Source organism: Vombatus ursinus, unplaced genomic scaffold (genome assembly GCF_900497805.2).
Source record: "Vombatus ursinus unplaced genomic scaffold, bare-nosed wombat genome assembly UNPS02014941.1, whole genome shotgun sequence".
In the NCBI taxonomy this organism is placed as follows: Eukaryota; Metazoa; Chordata; class Mammalia; order Diprotodontia; family Vombatidae; genus Vombatus; species Vombatus ursinus.
Window position 1 is genome coordinate 10,493,607 of NW_020954719.1, and position 18,993 is coordinate 10,512,599.

General features: G+C 42.9%; 1 protein-coding gene and 1 long non-coding RNA gene across 2 annotated transcripts in view; one reads left to right on the plus strand and one right to left on the minus strand.

Annotated features, from left to right (window-relative positions):
* LOC114029742 overlaps nt 1-13,234 on the plus strand; it is a 17,417-nt gene extending 4,183 nt beyond the window's left edge. Inside the window, exons 2-3 of the long non-coding RNA XR_003567525.1 lie at nt 7,484-7,593; nt 13,039-13,234. This is a non-coding gene — a long non-coding RNA (uncharacterized LOC114029742). The remainder of the gene's footprint in view (nt 1-7,483; nt 7,594-13,038) is intronic.
* KRT82 (keratin 82) lies at nt 6,790-18,767 on the minus strand. Its single transcript, XM_027844362.1, has 9 exons — nt 18,305-18,767; nt 14,894-15,102; nt 12,850-12,910; nt 11,849-11,944; nt 11,006-11,170; nt 9,312-9,437; nt 8,119-8,339; nt 7,792-7,823; nt 6,790-7,128 (listed from the first exon to the last, which is right to left on the minus strand). Exons 1-9 carry the CDS (start codon nt 18,707-18,709, stop codon nt 6,881-6,883), a joined length of 1,563 nt encoding a protein of 520 aa, XP_027700163.1. The 5' UTR covers nt 18,710-18,767; the 3' UTR covers nt 6,790-6,880.
* Between the last annotated feature and the right edge of the window lie 226 nt (nt 18,768-18,993).

Sequence of the window (18,993 nt, forward strand, 5' to 3'; positions counted from 1 at the left end):
ACTATACTATACTATACTATACTATACTATACTATACTATACTATACAATATTTATTCTGACTTGGTCAGGGGGAGACTCAGTGGAAACTGAGGCTTGTGAGCTGTAGATTGAGGTGGTTGTATCCCTTTGAGTACAATATACCTGAGAGTGGCCAACAGGGGCCATGTTATAAGTGTGCTTGTTAAATGTATTTATTTGTGTAACTTTTGTATTCCTTCAGTAGAATGTAAACTCCTTGAGGGCAGGGATGGTTTACTTTTTTCTTTGTGTCTCTAATACCTAGTCTAGTGATTATATGAGTAATATGTGTTTAATCAATATTTACTAAATTGAATAGAATCTAGTCAGCCTCCACTGTTTGGTATTCTCTGTAGACTATTCTCCACAGGCTATTTCGTCCTCCCTTAGATTTCCCCTTTCTAGATTTTCCCCTTTTCTTCTCCCTTCCTCTTCCCCTCCCATTCACTGAGATGGAATTCCACAGCTTTTCCAATCTCCATGACATGTCTCTAAAACGTGCCCATATTCTCCATGTCTCCAGAGGGAAAAAGGCAAGACAGAACTGGGACCCAGAAGGTACAGTTGGAAGAGCACTGAACTTGGCAGTCTTTAATTCTGCCTCTGCTCATCTTGCTGTGTGACCTTGGGCAAGTTAATCTACCTCTCTGCCCCCTAGTTTCCTTATATGTAAAATGAGGGTGTTGGATTAGTTCCAATTCTAATATTCTGTGATTTTATGAAGTCTTTGGGTAAGGGGAAGGGAGAATAAAGGAATGAGGGAAGGAATGATACCAGACACTAAGGTGAGACTGAGAGCAATAAGGGAGAGGAGCAAGGTGTGTAAAAAGGGGTGTGTGTGTGTGTGTGTGTGTGTGTGTGTGTAAACAACTATAACTATGGAGTAGAAGTGAGTGGGGGGCAAAGGAGAACAGAAGTTAGGCAGACAGAAGAGGAATGTCAGAAAAGAGTAAATGTGGACTATTGGGGGAGATGGCTGGAGGACTAGAGGTTGTGGTGGTTGGGGGTCTCAGGATCTAGGTAAGAGTAGTTTTCCATTCTTCCTCTCAAGTCTCTCTTCTGGCTACACTTCATTTTTTCACAATCTTTCATTAGCTTCATCAGACTAATGGTCAGAGGACTTGGGTCATAGTCTGCCTGAGGGCAAGTGAGATGGTCAGAGGAGCCCTGGCTTTGCTTCTTATTCCTCCCACTCCAAATAAAATTGCAAAGAGCAACACCATGGCATGAGTATTGTCTTTGTCTCCTTAAAATGTCAGCTTCTAAGGGAGAAGGGAGGAAGGGGAGGGCTGGATAAGCTCTTCCTAGGAAAATAACCACATCCTGGGAATATCACTGGTCTCGGGATACGTCCAAGTACTACTCCCACCCTGTTTTAGTCAATAAGAATTAAAGAAAAGCAAGTCAAACATAATAGGGACCTTTAGATAATTACTTGTAAAGCACTTAGCACAGTGCCTGGCACATAGTAGCTGCTTAAAAGATGCTTCTTTCCTTTTTTTTCTTTCTGTAGGTTCATGTACAGTTTTCTCTCTCTCTCTCTCTCTCTCTCTCTGGCAACTGGGGTTAAGTGACTTGCCCAGGGTCACACAGCTAGAAAATGTCAAATGTTTGGTCTAAGGTCAGATTTGAACTCAGGTCCTCCTGACTTCAGGGCCAGTGCTCTATCCACTGCACCACCTAGTTACCCCTTATAATTCTCTTTTTCTGTACTATTAGGTATCTAGAAATGCCAGTTTCATTTGGTACTGTTAAGCTCAGAATAAAGGGAGTTTTTTTTTAAAAAAGGAAACAAGTTAGTGGGAGACTCCAATTGAAAGTGACCATCTGTCCTTGTCCTCTTCCCCTATATATACATTCAACCCATACTTCTATAGAATGTTAGATCCATCAACATGATAAGTTCTTAGGGAGCTTGCCCTTTTAGTTTTAGAACTCATCTGAGCTCCCAGAATAGGGACAGGAGGACCATCTATCCCCATTCATTCTTAAGCTGTGTTAACATAACCTCAGTGGGTTATCAGACAGGAATCTCCCAGGACAGAAATGAATATGATCCCTAGAACTTCTTTATTTCTTCTGCCTTTGTCCCTAGTGTCTTCTCACACTTCTGCATGTGCTTAGTGTCCAAAGGCACAGAGGAGGAAGCATTGCCTGGAATGTCCTCCCTCCTCATCTCCATCTCCTGGCTTTCCTGGCTTCCTTCTGCAAAATGTCTTTCCAACTATTTGTGCATTCCATGTGAAACGATCTTCAATTCACCCTGTATTTCTTGTGTGTACACAGTTTTCTTGTCTGTTGTTTCCTTCATTAGAATATGAGCTCCATGAAGGCAGGGGCCATGTTTTGCTTTTGTTTTTGTTTTTTGCCATTTTTATATCCCCAAGATTTAGCACAGTGCCTGGTACATAGTAATCACTTCATAAATATGTATTGACTTGACTCTTGTTTGCATGTTGTCTCTCCCATTAGAATGTGAACTCCATGAGGTCAGGGATTATCCCCAGGACTTAGGTCAGTGCCTGGTACATAGTAGGTGCTTAATAAATGCTTGTTGACTTGATACTGCATATGTCTCGTATGAACAGAGTTGTTGCATGTTGTCTCCCCCATTAGAATGTGAGCTCCTTGAGGACAGGGACCGTGCTTTTGCTTTTATTTGTATCTCTTGTACTTAGTACAGTGCCTGGCACATAGTAAGTGCTTCGTAAATGCTTATTGATTGACTCCAAAATCCAAACTTGGTTCCTCAACCCATGTTCCCCAATCAGATATCAATGGATGTCATCCCCTGTTCTTGTGATTCTGACTAGGTGGGAACTCCTCTTTGCTGGGTAGCTGCCTGGTAAGATGAGGCTGTTTAACAGTGACATAGGGGAAAGAACTCTGAAGATGGAGCCCAAACACCTGCTTCTTATTACCTGTGCAACCGTAGGCATGGTGCTTCAACTCTCTGGGCCTCAGTTTCCTCACTTATTCAATCAGAGGATTGGATTAGGTGACTTTTACAGCCCCTTCCAATTCTATGACCTATTAAGGTACACAGGGACTACAGGAACATAGATTTAGAACTGGAAGGGTCCTTCAAGGTTATTGAACCCTACACATTTGTTTTATGGATGGGAAGATAGAGACAAATGATTTGCCCAAAATCATGCAGCTGGGAAGTATCTGAGGTAGGATTTGAATCCAGGCCTTCCTCATTCTAAATCCAGTGCTCTATCTACTATGCTAGGCTCAGGTCACTGTAGATGAACTATTAGAGATCCAGCATGGGCTCCCAGTCTTCAGTGCCCCCATGTAAGTAACATGGATTTTAGTATGTTTAAGGAGGATTTTTGTTATTCTTTTTAGATAATAGTTCCAGGATCCTAGATAACATTTCCCATGAATTATGGTTGAAAACAACTTCTGTGCAGTCTCAGTAGAGATATGGGGGTGACATAATATGATAGTTACTATGCGTGCACCGTGATAGCTCATGACAATATTGCTAAAGTTAACCTGTGAGGCTGTTGTTGGCAAGATGCCTTCTTTGTCTGTTGCCCTATAAAGCAAGTGGGCACTGGTCAGTAAGTGGGGCATAGGAATGCACATGAGGGATGTGCATTTGTGCTTGCCTTGATCAGTCCCCATCAAGGCTTAGGGGAAACCCATTTTCGGATTTGGGTAATGTATAGGGGAATGCATGTACCTGCCTTGATTGGCCCCCATCAAGGCTTGGGGGGAAGCTGTGTTTGCCTCAACTAGCCCCAAATGAAGCTTAGGGGATGAAGAATTGTACTCCTATTCTTGCCTGCCCCTAAGAGAAGTGTGATTAGGGAATGCTGTTGGAGTTGGTGCTCCCATTATCAGCAACCCTTTTGAGAAGAGTAGACTAGAATAAGGTAAGCTTATTTAACCTCTCCAAAGCTGTCTTCCTGTCTGACTGGATCAAAAGTGAACCTGTACTAAAATACCTTTTAGTGTTAGGAGCCCTCCTGTGTTCTCCTGCCCAACAAATGGTGTTACCTGTGTGTTTACCCATGAAACACCTCCTCTAGAAGGAGCATTATGTGCCAGGCACTGTGCTAACACCTTATGAATATTATCTCATTTGATCCTCACAACAACGTCAAGTAACAGGTACTGTTATTATCCTCATTTTACAGTTGAGGAAAACAGAGGTTGAGTGGCTTGGCCAGCGTCAACACAGGTAGAGTCTGAGGCTGCATTTGAACCGAGGTCTTCCTAACTCCAGGCTCAGCACTCCACCCACAGTACCACCTAGCTGCCTAGGTGCTTACAACAGAGAAGACTCTGAGATGAGACAGACCTGCACTCTGGCTCTGTTGCACAATCTCTCTTCTCCACTTCCTTCTCCCAGGGCAGAACACTTTAATCCCATAAAAAATGGTGATGGGAGGTAAGAAGGAAGAGTTGAAGAGCTGGGAGGCTCTGCCATGGCACACACTAGGGGGTCTGCCTTCATAAGGATATTTTCCACACAGATGAAGTAGTTAAAATATCACCCTGTAGAAATTTATGTGGCACATATCTGTGAATTGCAAACAACTGGGTTGTTATTTACACATTTTATATAAGTTGTGCATAGATCTGTAAGTATTGCCTATGTAGGGTGGATGATTAGGGGATCCCCAATCTACAATCTCCCAGTTCACTTTTGTTAGAAAGAGCTGATCCTGAACTCTTACCTTGTCTGCTTTCTGACAAAAGTATACCCTGATCAATGCCCCGCCTCCTTTGTTTTTGTTGTCATTTTAGTCGTGTCCAACTCTTTGTAACCCCATTTGGGGTTTTCTTGGCAAAGATACTGGAGTGGTTTGCCATTTTCTTCTCCAGCTCATTTTTACAGATGAGGAAAATGAGGCAAATAAGGTTAAGTGACTTGCCCAGGGTCACACAGCTAGTAAGTGTCTGAGGCTGGATTTGAACTCATGAAGATGAGTCTTCCTGATTCCAAACCCAGTGCTCTATTGCCATATCACTTTTTAGGGGATTTACACATCTCTAATTGTTCTTCACATTTTCACATTTTTTTTTAATAGTCCTTCATCCACCAAAAAAAAAAAGTTCACCCTCTTGCTTTCTTTTCAAGATAAATCATCCTGATCCCTAGATCCTTTGATCAAGAGTTCATTTAATAGCATATCTGTGTCTCAATTCAAAGTACCTTTGCCTGAGCTCCAGAGACACTGGTGATGCAGGCAGCCACTGGAGGCAGAGTTGCTCATGACCTCCCCCAAGGGCCCATGGGAACATGCCCTAAACTAGTCTGCTGGGGACATTCTGCTGGGGAAGGGATGGATGGAGAGGAAGGGCAGGCTACAGTCAGAGATGGAGTAGGAAGGAAGAATGGAGACAATATTTAATGTAATGTCCTGGGGTATGCTGCTCTGTCTGCAGATTATTCACTTTGTCACCCACAGCAACTGTTTGTTAGATGCTGGCCTGGCTTTTCCTGGCTTTTCCTAGCTTTTCCTGCCTGCCTCAATTCCCCCTCACCATTAGTCAGTGTGTACTCAGCCACAGGAATAACAGAAGTAGCTGGGTAAACCTTCAGCAAAGCCAAAAATGTCCTGTAGAGTCAACTCTCAGTTCTATAAACCAGTAGAAGCAATAAAATAGTCCTAAAGCCCTTTCTATGACCCAATGCCTCTCTTGAACCCCCATTCCCCTCTTTGGTTTAGCTAGATATGCATTGAGTTTACTTTCTCTGAGCTAGTTGAGAGATAAGGCTTTGGGGAGCCAGCTGACTGCAAGGAGATGCGAATGGGGCAAGAGTAAATTGTTGTAATGGATAAAGAACTGAACAAAATGGATAGTTTGTTGTTTTATGTAATGATCTTGTTTTGTGAAAAGGCTGTCTGCTATTTTTACAACATCTTTTGTTTATCTAACCAGCTGCCTAGTCAGAGTATCAGTTCCTTGAGGTTAAGATCTGAGCCTTAATGTCTTCAAATCTCATGAACTTTCTCTTTCCATCCTTGCCCTGCAACAGTATCTAGCACAGGGCAGATCAAGAAACATATACACAGCACTATGTGGTGAATCAAGAGTTTTCACTACAATGAAGGGGAGTTTCGAATGAAAACACACTATTGTACCACCAAAAAAAAAAAGTTATGAAAGGGTTGGTTTTAGAGAAACTTGGGAAGATTTGTATTAACTGATGTAGAGTCAAGGGAGCAGAACAAGTAGAACAATTTATACAATTGCAATCACAGGTGGGGGCAAGGTGGATAGAGTGCTGGGACTGGAGTCACGAGTTCAAATATGGCCTCAGACATTTACTAGCTGTGTAACCCCAGGCAATTCTCTTAACTCAGTTTGCCTCAGTCTCCTCATCTATAAAATGAGCTGGAGAAGGAAATGGGAAACCACTCCAGTATCTTTGCCAAGAAAACCCCAAATGGGGTCATGAAGTGTCAGATGTGACTGAAATGACTGAACAACAACAATCACATTGTAAAGAAAAATGGCTTTGATAAAGAACTCTTATCAAAGAAATGGCCAATTATGACTCCAGAGAATCAATAATGAAGCAGGCTACCCACCTCCTGATTAAGAGGTGATGGACTCAGGTTGCAGAATGAGATACATTTTGGACATAGCTAGTGTTGGAACAGGTTTTACTTATCTATGTATATTTGTCAGGAGGGTTTTCTTTTTCTTTTTTCTTGTGGGGGATGGTTGTGAGAAAGAAAAAATATGTGCTCGTTAATTGAGAAAAAAAAGACAAGTTTAAAAAACCACACAGGGTCAATGCAGAAGGTTTTGAAGCTTGTAATTATGCTGGAAGCTGATTGGGAATCCAGGGCTGAGAAGACCCAGGAGGTTCCTAGCCAGGCCAGAGGATGTTAGCATTTGTGGCTAGATGAGCCACCAGATACAAGCTTGACACTTGAGTTCCGCCCACTCCCACAACTGAACCCACCCTGAGGGGCACAAGGGACATAGAGCTCGCCAGTGCCCACCACAATGCTGCTCCCCACAGTGCCCGAGCTGCAGCCCCCAATGCTCCGAATGCTGCTCGAGCCCCCAGGGCAGAACTCTGTTCTCACCATGCAGGGCTCATACAAAATGGCCCCTTTAGAACTGCTGACAGCTGTGAGGAGGAAAAGGAGGAAAAGAATGAAAATATTTATTCAGAACATAACATAGTTCAATAACCACCCATGTCAAATTTCAATGCTTTAACTAGAGCTCCAAGTCCTTTTCCTCCACAATCTCCATTCCTGTAATATTGAATGGTCCTCTAGCCAAGTACACCTGCTCCCATTCATCAGCCACAACTTCCTGTTTATTAGGCTTTGAGAAGATTATTTCCCCAGCCTGGGGCAATCTCCCTTCATCTCTTTCTAGCCTTGACTCTCCTCTCCTTCCCAACCTTCCTTCACATTCCTCTCCAACAGATTAGACCCACTGGCTCTACTAACCCTAATCTCTTCCCATCCCACCAGCAATGAAGTCCAGAGCTCTGACAAATGGATTTCTGGGACTACCCTTCTCTGTGTCTCTGCCTGTTGCTGCTTGTATCCCATCTCTTTGTCAGAGTGGATGATCCCTGAAGGTAAGGGCAATGTTTTCCCGTCCTTCAGTATCTCCTCTCTAGGACTCAGAAAACGACTCCATCCACAGGAGGTGCTAAAATATAGGGCTGACTATTTTTGATGAACAAATATCAGATATGGGCCAGGGCTTCCTGGACAACAGCCAACACCCCAACTCCACAAGGTTCCATAACTACCTAGGACAATTGTCTACTTACATATATTCACAGGTCCAACACCTTCACATAGCCTGGGAACAAGAAAGAAAAGGAAGGATGAAAAGACATTCAGGTATCACAATGAAAGAGGATGAAGAAGATTTTAAAAATGTTATAATCCAACCTCTATGTTCCCCTCAGACTGCAAGGAACCAAAGGAATTGGCCACTGTTGTCCTTGGTTACCCCAAATAATCCACAGCTGACTGCTAATGAAAATGGCTAAAATAGATAGACAGTAGGAAGGAGGACCAGAAACAAAAACCCTGGAAAATCCACAGGCTGGGTCTTTAACTCATTAGCAGTCTTTACTAATCAGTCTGCTCACCTGTGCTCCTCTCCCTCTAGCAGCCGCCTGTAGGTGGCGATCTCGATATCCAGCCCCAACTTGGAGTTCATCACCTGTTGGTACTCCTTCAGCAGACATGCCATGTCCTGTTTGGCCTTCTGCAGGGCCTCCTCCAGCCCTGCCAGCTTGCACTTGGCATCATTGAGGGCAGCCTCTCCCTGCTGCTCAGCTTCAGCTATGGCACCTTCAAGTTTGCAGCGCTACAACGGGACACAGAGAGGGACTGTTGGGGACTACCAGCGGCACTAGCAAGAATGAACTGGGTTTTCTGGACCATAGAGGGAATATGGCAGCCACATCTGGTTTTGCTGAGAAATTTAGAACTACTTCTCCTCACTAAACCACGCCAAGCACATCTGAGATTTCCTTCATAGAAGCGGTAAAAGACTGCTTTGGAGGAAATGGATGCATGTCTACTGGCTGGTCTTTGCTGGCTTGTAAGAATAGAATTAATTTGATTTCCCAACTTGTTGGAAAACCCCTACCAGACCTATAATCATAAGATCAAAGAATCTTAGCACTGAAAGAAGACCTAGAGGCCCTCTATTCTACCCTCCCCTTCAATGTAATAATCCCATTTATAGCAGCCTTAACCAATAATCATCTAGACTCTGCTTGAGTATTTCTAGTAACAGGGAAGTCACTTTCATGGCAGTGCATTCTATTCTTAGGCAGCTCTTTCTTATGTTGACCTAAAAATCAGCCTCCTTGCAAATTTCACTCCTTGGTTCTAGTTCTACCTTCTGGAACAACCCAGAGCAAGTTTTCTCACTTTTCTAGGTGACAGTCATTCAAATATTCAGTAGACTGTTGGCCCTGATTTCAAAAGAATGGGTCTGAATGAATAGATAAGCCAGAATATAGACCAGTAATTCAGAATAGAATTGCAACCAGGGTTATGTTGGAGCCAGCTCCAAACAGCTGGAGAGAGGCAATTTTGTTAAATTTTCATTGTAATGTGAGTATTTACACCTTGAAAATCAGCAAACACTACAAATTGCAGCTTGATTTATTGTTTTACTGTCCAGATTTAAGAAAGTGTTAATAATAGAGATTCAGTTTAATATTAACCTATGCATTTGTTCTTTCATGAAGAGCCAGTTGGAGAGCACACTCCCGCCTGTAATGAACAGTTTTGAGGCAGAGCTCTTCGTATTTCCCCAGAGCCTCACCTGAGCTTTAGCATTCTCAATTTCTTGCTGTAGTCTCTGGATTAGTCGGTTCATTTCCAGGATCTCATTCTTGCTGTTCCGTAGGTTGTCACAGTGGTTTCCAGCTGTCAATCTCAGCTCTTCATACTGCCAGAGTACAGAAAAAGTCAGAATCTCCAGGGCCCAAACTGGGTTAACCCCAGTAGTGGTATCTCCCTTATCCAGCATCCAAGCATTTGCACATTCAATGGCTGTCCCAGATCAGATTCTCTACTCCATCCATGTCAACCTGTCTTCTGTCCATACTTCACCTCAGATCATTCTCCTAGGCTTCTCACTAGAGTAACTAACATTTTGCTCTCTCACCTTTGCCTCTAGCCCTAGTGCTGTCCCACTTCCTTCTTAATCCACAGCCCCCTGCTTCTCTTCTGTAACTTGAGTACCGACATCCAGAGTTCTGTCCCTTGATCTTTTCCCAGTCCTTGGCTCCATCTGGGTCCTGTCTCTACCATCAGACTTGCCAAGAGAATCACCACCTGACTCCCACCACCCCCTCTCTCCTTCCTTAGTGGGACTGGAAAAGGGGAGATGAACAGAGAGGGAAAGCACACAGGACAGAGCTTCACACATCAGTATGCTCAGGATCAGATATGACAACTGACCTGAAAACTGATACCCAGAATTAGACTAACTCTGCTCAGATTCTATCATTAAAAAACAAAAACTCTCCATTTCTTGCTTTAACTTCTTAACAATTAAAAAATATCTTTGTTTTCTGGATCTAATTTCTGAATCATGACTTTAGTAGGAATGAGTTTTCTAAACTGACATAAACTGACTTAAGATTCAGACCACTCTAAATTTCCTGAATTTAATGGAATTAAATTACCTGAATTTAATGGAAACACAGATGATATATAGATGATATCAAGTAATCCTAAAGGCAATTTCTCTCTGGTTCTGAAACTCACTCTTTTTGGGATTTTTTTTCCTCTAGGGGAATGATTTACCTTTTAATTTTGTTTAGCTGAGGAGAGAATGAGCATAGAAGTGAGTTTGTATCCCTTGAATACATCCTGGTAGAGGGCAACCCAAGGGAATGGGGAGGAGTCAAACTGGAATGAAACTTAGGCTGGTATGAACCACAGAATGGATAATTGAAATGGCTTTTCAGACATTTCTCAATGTCCAAAACTCCCCCTCCAATATGTTATAGGTCACTATGCAAATGTTTATCTCACTTCCTACCCTCTTGGTGTCTAATTACCTGATTGTGAAAATTGGCGGTCATATTAATCATTATTTCTGCTTGGTCATTAGTAACCATTCTATTCTACCAGTCTCTCCCACTCTCAGCAAATAGCCCACTAGCAATAGCCCAATAGCATCACTATCATTGTCAAGTGGTATTTATTGAGGGCAACTTAAAAGCTGGAACTAGACTGGGAACTTCCAATGAGTCTCAGGGTAAATAAAACTTGGGAACCCACTGCTCCCTGATGATGGGTCTGGTCTGTTGAACCAATCTTCCTCCCACACACCTCGCTGGGACTCAGTCCTCTAACAGCCAAAAACAACATTGTCTGGGATTTACAGAGCATCCTGTCACTTCATGGGGTCCTTGGCACCTCACCAGTTAGTTTATTGGGGAAGTTTGCCTTCTTCCCTGCCTCCTTCCCACAGAGGATAGAGAAACAACCTCTGGCTCTCCTCACCCGGCATTGGTACCAGGCTTCAGCCTCAGCCTTGCTCCGGCTGGCAATATCGTCGTATTGAGCCTTAATCTCAGCAATGATGCCTTCCACATCCAGGTTCCGGCTGTTGTCCATCTTCACAATGACCGAGGTCTCAGAAATCTGTGACTGGAGCAGGCAGATCTCCTGGCAAATGAAGGAGGGAATTGGAAAGTCAAAGAGGTCTTCTTGACAGGAAGTTGGGAGAAAGGAAGAGAATGAAATATGGACACTATACTAGAAATAGTTTCTCCAAATGATCCAATGGCTATGTTTTTGCTGCTTCTTCAAGTATTCTTTCATCAATTCACCTTCTCTCTTTTTCACAAATAAGCATCATCTTTGGTTCCATTTAAATAGCAAAGAACACAAGCCCAGACCCTCAGAGTCCCCCTGATCTCTGGTTAAAACCAATGTTGAGGCTGAGAGAAAGAAGATTCTTTTTCAAGGAGGCTCACTGGCACTGCCCAATATTCATTGGTTCTAATATCAATGAGATAAGAGTTTTAGAACTCTTTGCCTGGAAATGTTCTCACTGACTAGAGCAGGGGTTCCTTGCCTTTTTTTGTATCATAGACCCCTTTGGCACTCTAGTGATACCTAAGGACCCTTCTCAAAGTCATATTTTAAAATGCATAAAATATATAGAATTACAAAGGAAACCAAAAGTTAGTAAAAAAAAAATAATAAATAAAGACATGCCTTTTTTCCCATACGAGTTCTTACATCTCCTGAAATCTATCAATGGTCCTACATTCCAGATTTTTAGGTTAGAGGCTGAAACCATACCCAGTCCATAGATTACCATACCATGAGCTCATTTACCTCCTCATACAAGTTTCTTACAAAGTTGACCTCCTGAACCAGGGCTTCTACATTGGTCTCCAGGTCAGCTTTGATCAGAAAGGCTGTATCTACATCCTGAAGGAAGACAAGACATGTGAAATCTTAAAGCAAGGGCACTCCCCGGTATTGCTGAGAGTCTCCAAACCCTCCCTTGGCTGAGGCCCATCCTTCACTAATCAGAGCCATTTTTAAGGCTGTTGAGCAGAGGGAAGCCAGAGCCCTATGGTTGCTTTGTTTGGTAGATGGGGAATGAAGGAGATGATGTAAATGGAGGAGGAATCATCAGCCATAGGGCTCCATATATCACAGCTTGTTGGCATTAGGGAAGAGAAAGGGGTACACTATCCTGACTAGGAAAAGCTTTGGTAGGAAAGGGTTTTATGTTTGTTTTGTTTCTAAGGAACACCTATACCATAGTTCCCTGAAGTTTTGATTACCTAGTTGGAATTTCATTGCTTGAACTGTCTCTTCATCGTTGAAAAAGTTAGGACACTCTTTCAACTTTCAGTTATCTCAGTATTTTAGACAAAGAGGATTTGGGGTGGAGGAAGAGGCCTTTAAATTGGCCTTAGCATTAACTCAATTGTCAGCCTTACTTTGCAGGTTGCCTCAAACCTGCTTTTGCTTTAATCAGTTGAGGAAGTTAAGACATGAGAAGACTTGAATACTCTAGGAAAGTTGTTTGAATTATCTCTCAACCAAAAGCTTCCTCACTGGATCTCCCCCATCTTCTAACACAGCGCTCTGAACATAGTAGCCACCTAATAAATATTTTTAATTTAAAGGAATTATGTGGGTGAATACTGTCCAGCCCCTCCTTTATTGTAGGATGCCCACAGGAGGCAGGTTGCCTTTCCTTTTAGGTGGTAGGAAAGGGGAGCAGTATTAATATTATTACTGGGCATTGTCTCGTGTTCTTGTGTTCTGGAGAACCTGCCTGAAGAGTTCTCGGAAAGCATCCATGCCAGGCCTTCCCTCACCTTTTTCAAGGCCACAAATTCATTCTCAGCACAGGGTCGCAGGGATAGTTCTTCCTCATATCTGAAAGGCAAGAAGAGTAAATTGCTTTCTCTTGGTTTATCCCGTTTGGAGGAGACCTCTTAGGATTATGGGATTTGGAATGGAATGAGTTCTTAGCAATTGCCTAGTTCTGCTTTTTTGTTTTACAGATCAAGAAACTGAGGCCCAAAGAGATGAAGCGATTCCTTCAAGGTCACAGAGATAGTATCAGAATGAAGATTCCTTTAACTTCAAACCCAGTTCTCCCTTCTCCCCACCAGCACAACATTTTTTAGTTCTGGGTAGATGGATTTCTTGATACGAAAAATCTACCTTTAACCAATGGAGGCATTTAATAAAGATAATCCCTTAGTCCAGAGTCTTGCACATAGAATGTGTTTCATAAGTGTTGGCTGAATTGAATACCTTAAGGGGCATTCCACTTCCCTCCTGCCTGCAATGCTCTCCCTCCTTCCCTCTATCTCTTAGAATCTTTAGTTTTCTTCAATGCTCAGCTCAGCACCCACCCTTCCATTAGTATCCTGCTCAGTCTTTAGGAAGCTCTTCCCTGTATGAATTCTCATCCTAAGTACTGGGCTGAGGAAGCTCATTTCATTCTGTTCTTTCTACTGGTAGTTGGGGAAGAGTTGAGTGTTTGCCATTGAAGAGGGGGAATCTGGTGAATGTGACCCTCTGTGTTGAAAGCTAATTCTATAATTCCTGATTCTTATCAGCTGGTCTAAATGTCATCCTCTTTCTACACACAGAGGTGAGTGAAGGGGTGTCAACTACCCAGTTCACTGGACTCATGTAATAACAGGTATCATCATTGCTTACATTTAATTGAAGACTACAGCTTACAAAGTATGTGCGTCACAACAACTCAGTGGGTCTGTAAGATTGCCTCCATTTTACAGATGAGGAGACCGAGGCTCTGAAAGGTTAAGGGATTTTTCTAGGATCACATGGGAAGAGCCAGATCTTCTGACTCCAAGTCGAGTATTGTTTCTGTTGCTCCAGGATGGGATTTGAGACCTTCTCACCCTCACCCAATTTAATACTGGGATAGAATGATTGAATTTGACTTCCATATGGATTCAAAGATTAAAACAACTTCCTATGTCTCTTCCCTCCAGCCCACCCCATACATAACTTCCTGCCCAAGCACCTGTTGTGACCCTCTCTCTTGTCCATCATATCCAATCCAAATCTCTTTGCTCAAGCTTAATGTTCTCTCCACCACCTCTCCTTCACCTGACCAGTAGAATTTCTTGTGGTTCTCCTATAAGGACGCTCCTTTCAAGATTCCTGATGCCTCATCCCCATCCCTGCTTTGGTGTATATCCTATAGAGTGTTCCTTCCCACCTAACATTCTTCCCTGACCTTTCCTCTTCACCACCTCCTTTCAAAGTCTGCCAGCCTATTTTCAGGAAACCTTCTTTGATTAATTCCACTTAACATCATTACTTCCTGTGTCCTTGGCACTTACCTACTCGGTTTCTTACCCTTCTTTTGCTCATATTTCTATCTCTGAGCTTAGACCTTGAGCATCTGTCCTTTCACATCAGCTACCTGACATAGTGGATGGAGTATTAGACTTGGAACCAGGAAGACCTGAGTTGGAATCCTGCATCAGGTACTTCCCTAAGCAAGTCAACAGATCTTTCGTCATCTGTAAAATGGGTATAATAATAGCATCATGGTATAATAATAGCATCATAGTATTATTGTGAGGCTTAAATGAGATAATATTGATATAGTGTTTCCCTAACCTTGAAATGCTAGATAAATTATAGCTATTATGATCATTTTCAGTATATGAGTTCTCACAACACAGGGATCATGTTTTTTTTTTACCCACCCTGCCTCCCCCATACACAGAACAGGACCCTCCCTACGCACAAGGGATATTCAGGACTGGCTAGGCAGCTAGGAGATCTTTCCTAGAGCCCTTTCCATCTTTTTGCACAATGCCCTGGCTTCTATTTCTTCTTGCCTGGAGTGAGGGAGGAGGGCAGACTCACTTTCGTTTGTAGCTCTCCAGCACATCCTGCAGACCACTGAGCTCTGCCTCCAGTCGCACCCGGTCCCCTGCCACACAATCCAGCTGTTTCTGCAGGGTGCTGATGTAGGTGTCAAAGATGGGTTCAATGTTGCTCTTGCAGCATTTCTGCTGCTGCAAGAAGTTCCACTTGGTCTCCAACAGTTTATTCTGCTGTTCTAGGAAGCGCACCTGCCAACCAAATAGCCAGGGGGTCACTTGGGTTTGGGGAGACCCTGGGGAACTTTGCCTATCAGGTGTAACTTTGTGCTAGGAGTGGAGGAAAATGTAAAATTTAGATCAGAGCTTACAGTCTAGTAGGAGAGTAGACACTGTATGGATAACTATAATACACATTGTTATGTGACAAGTGTAGTCATGATTTAGAAAGTGAAATGTGACATGATCTTTAGGAGGGATCTTCAGGGAGGCCTCCAGTTCTGACCTCCCAATGCATCTTCAAACCAGTGGAGGAGGATTTCAGAGGCATCCTCTGATTAAAGGTTAAAGAAGCCCCAGGTAAGATGTTTGGGGCAGGGGGGTTCCTCCTGGGTCTTCTGAGTCACTATAGGCATCCTAGATCCACAAGTATCAGTATAGAGTAAGTGGATATTAGAAGTGGAAGGGGGATTAAGGATCATCTAATATAATCCCCTCATTTTTCAAAAAAGAAAATGTAGATGTTGCCTTATATCTGAAAGGGACTTCTTCCTTACTTCATTCTTGTAGAAATCCAAACATCTTTAAAAGCACAGTTCAAGGGTTACCTAATTACTAGGCCTTTCTCAATTCTCCTACCCCTCCACCTCACTCCCTACTCTCATTGTTTATGATTGTCAAGACAAGTCAAGTGATTTGACCAAAAGCATACAACCAGCTGATAGCAGAGTCAGAACCAGAACCCATGTCTCCAACTTCTATTCCAGTGCTTTTCCCACTATAGCTTGCTTCCTTTCAGTGTAGTGATGATGATGATGATGATGAAGATGATGATAATGATGATGATAACGGCTGACATTCAGATAGTGCTTTAAGTTTTGCATTTTGTTCTTACATCCCTGTGAGGTAGGTATTATTATCCCCCATCTTGCAGAAAGATAAGTAGATGACAGATAGATAGAGATAGATAGGTAGATAGATAGATGAACAGATAGAGATAGGTAGATAGATAGATAGATAGATAGATAGATAGATAGATAGATAGACAGACAGATAATCCATTAAGCCCTTACTATGTGTCAAGGCTATCTGGAAGGTTAGGAGTTTGTTTGAGATCAGAACTCGTTTTTCTTAAGCCATGATAGCTCCAGAAATAGGGAGATCACAAGGCTCAGTGTCATGGCTAGGGTGGTGGACTTGGAGTCAGAAAAGCCTTAATCGAAATCCTGCCCTTTCCCAGCTGCTAGTTGTGTGAGTTTCCTCATCTATAAAATGAAGTGGTTGGACTCAATGTTTTCTAAAGTCTCAGGAGGTTCCTCAGACAGGAGGGAGAAGAAAAAGCAACTTGGTAATCCACTGACTGGAATGCCATTTATCTGGCTAATTGAGAAAGAAATAATCGTAGTTCTTGTCTATTGCATTTCATTCATTCATTTACCTATCCATTCATTTATTTATGCATTCATTCATTTTTCAATACTTCTTTAGTACCTATTATGTATGTTCATGGCACTAAGCTAGGTGCTTAAAAGTCTCTGTTGGGAAAAAATTATTTCCCCAAATACATGCAAATTATTACAAAAGGTGTTGATAGTTACATAATTTTAGAGCTAGTCACTTCACTTCTAAATGATCTTAGAGTTGGAATTGATTTGGAAATACTGAGAGATTATCTAGTCCAACACCATTTTACAGATGAGGTAACTAAGGCTCAGAGAGATGATGTGATTTGCCCAAGGTCGCATCCATCAGTCAGTCGATAAACATTTATTAAACACCTACCATGTGCCAGGCATTGTGTTAAGTGCTAAGGATATAAAGAAAGGCAAAAGACAGTTCCTGACCTTCCTCACAATCTAATGGGGGAGACAATATGAAACCAACTCTGTGCACACAAGCTAGATACAGGATAAATAAGAAATAATCAACAGAAGGCATGCACTACAATTAAAAGGGGTTGTGAAAGGCTTCTTGTAAAAATTGGGACTTTAGCTGGGACTTGAAGGAAGCCTGGGAAGTCAGGAGGCGGCAATGAAGAGGGAGAACATCCTATTAGTGGTAAAGGAAGGACAAATATCGTGTGAGAGGAGTGAAGGCAATCCGAGGCTGACCTATGCAAGCAAATTCTTCTGGTGAGTAACTCTGGGTATGGGCAAAGGTTAGGCTGAAGTCACTTAATACATTGGATTATCAGTGGGGCTTTTCTTTTGCAAAATAGGGATAACAATTCCTGCCAATCTCCCAGGGTTATGATACGCAAATAAGAGAACAGGCATGCAAGTATTTTGTCAGTAAAAAATATAACTGCAAGGTAATATTATCACCATCATCTTTATCCAGGCTACTCCTGTATTCCTCCACATCTCCCCCAGCCCCAAGATCATGGATAATGGAAAACTGACTCTCATAAAATGTGGTTTTTGTTTTTCATGCCTCGGTTGGGTGGGTGTTGAAGTCTACTGCCATGATGTGTTCTTGGAGAACAGAAACATAGATTTAGGACTAGAAAGAACTTTTAAGACCACCCAGTCCAAACCCATCATTTATAGATCAGAGAGGATGAGTGATCTGCCCAAAACCAAAGAAGTAGTAAATGGCAAGTCAGTTCAGCTGATATGTCCTATGGGAGATCTTTCTTGATCCCCTCCATCTCTAGTCCTTCTCTCCTCCTTGAAATTTTGGAGGATTCTGGTTTATATTTACTTACTCATACAGAAGTTATTTCTCCCCCTCCCATTCTCTACTTTCTGTACATTTGTTTGTTTTATATTTTTATATATTTTGCACTTGTTTCTGTAACCTGACACCTAGCACGCTGCCTGGCCCATAATAGGCATTTAAATGCCTTCTGAATGAAAAATGAGCTGGGATTTGAACCCAGATTCTCTGACTCCACGTGTAGCACTTCTCTCACTAAACCACAATCACTCTCGTGATCATCTCTGGCTTTCTGATGGCCTCTGCTTTCCATAGCATACATGGAAAATGCTTGGCATATAGTAGGTGCTCGATATATTCTGTTTTGAAGAATTGGACCATGATTGATCAGGCCTCTCTGCCCTGGTTTCCTTTTGTGTTGATTGAGGTGAGAGAGAGGAAACCATTGGTTATGATTATTTGAGCATGAATCTGGGTTTTTAGTCCACCAGGCTTCCTCTAGGACCATGGATGAGGTAGACCCTAATGAGAACTCCCCACCCATGATACGTAGCCCTCCCTGCCTCAACCTTCTCACCTTATTGATGAATGAAGCAAATCGGTTATTGAGACACTTGATCTGCTCCTTCTCATTCCTCTTCACTTGCTGTACGCTAGGGTCTATATCCAGCTCCAGAGGGATCAGCAGGCTCTCATTGACCGTGACTGGGGTGATGCAGCGGGGAGGTCCACAGGTTGCCCCCACCCGGTAGCCAAAGCTGGGCAAGCTGCACCTGGAGGCGATTCGGGGCTTTCCACAGCCCACGTTGCACAGGCTTCTGGAGCCGAAGCAGCCCAGCCATCGGAGGGTTCCCGTGCCTCCTACCTTGCACGGCCCCTTACTCAAGGAGGAATAAGTCACTGTTCGAGGAATAACAGCAGAGCAGGAACTGAAACTACGGTTGCCACATCTGGAGCCCATCTGGAAGGAGCGGCAAGACATGGCACGAGAGATACAGGTGACCAGAGCCTTAGGGAAGGAGCAGTGGGGACCAGGCACCAGCACAATTCTCAATCAAGTCACTAGAGAGCTTTGCCCCCCTTTTTATCCGGTTGGGGGTTGGATCGCTGGGCTAGGTTAAACCCTAAATAACCATTAAATCACTTTTATGAGCTTGGGGCTTTGGTAACTGCTAAGACCCAAGCTGGGTAATTAAGATTGGAGAGGAAAGGCCAATGGCCAGGGTGGATGAACCACATAAAAATCCCATTTGTCCCCTCTTCCTT

Coding starts and splice junctions, on each gene's coding strand:
- KRT82 (XM_027844362.1), bottom strand. CDS start 18,709: ATGTCTTGCCGCTCCTTCCAGATGGGCTCCAGATGTGGCAACCGTAGT. Junction 9,438..11,005: donor AAGCCTGGTACCAATGCCGG/GTGAGGAGAGCC, acceptor GTACTCTGGCAG/TATGAAGAGCTGAGATTGAC. Junction 7,129..7,791: donor TGTTGGACCTGTGAATATAT/GTAAGTAGACAA, acceptor TCCTCCTCACAG/CTGTCAGCAGTTCTAAAGGG.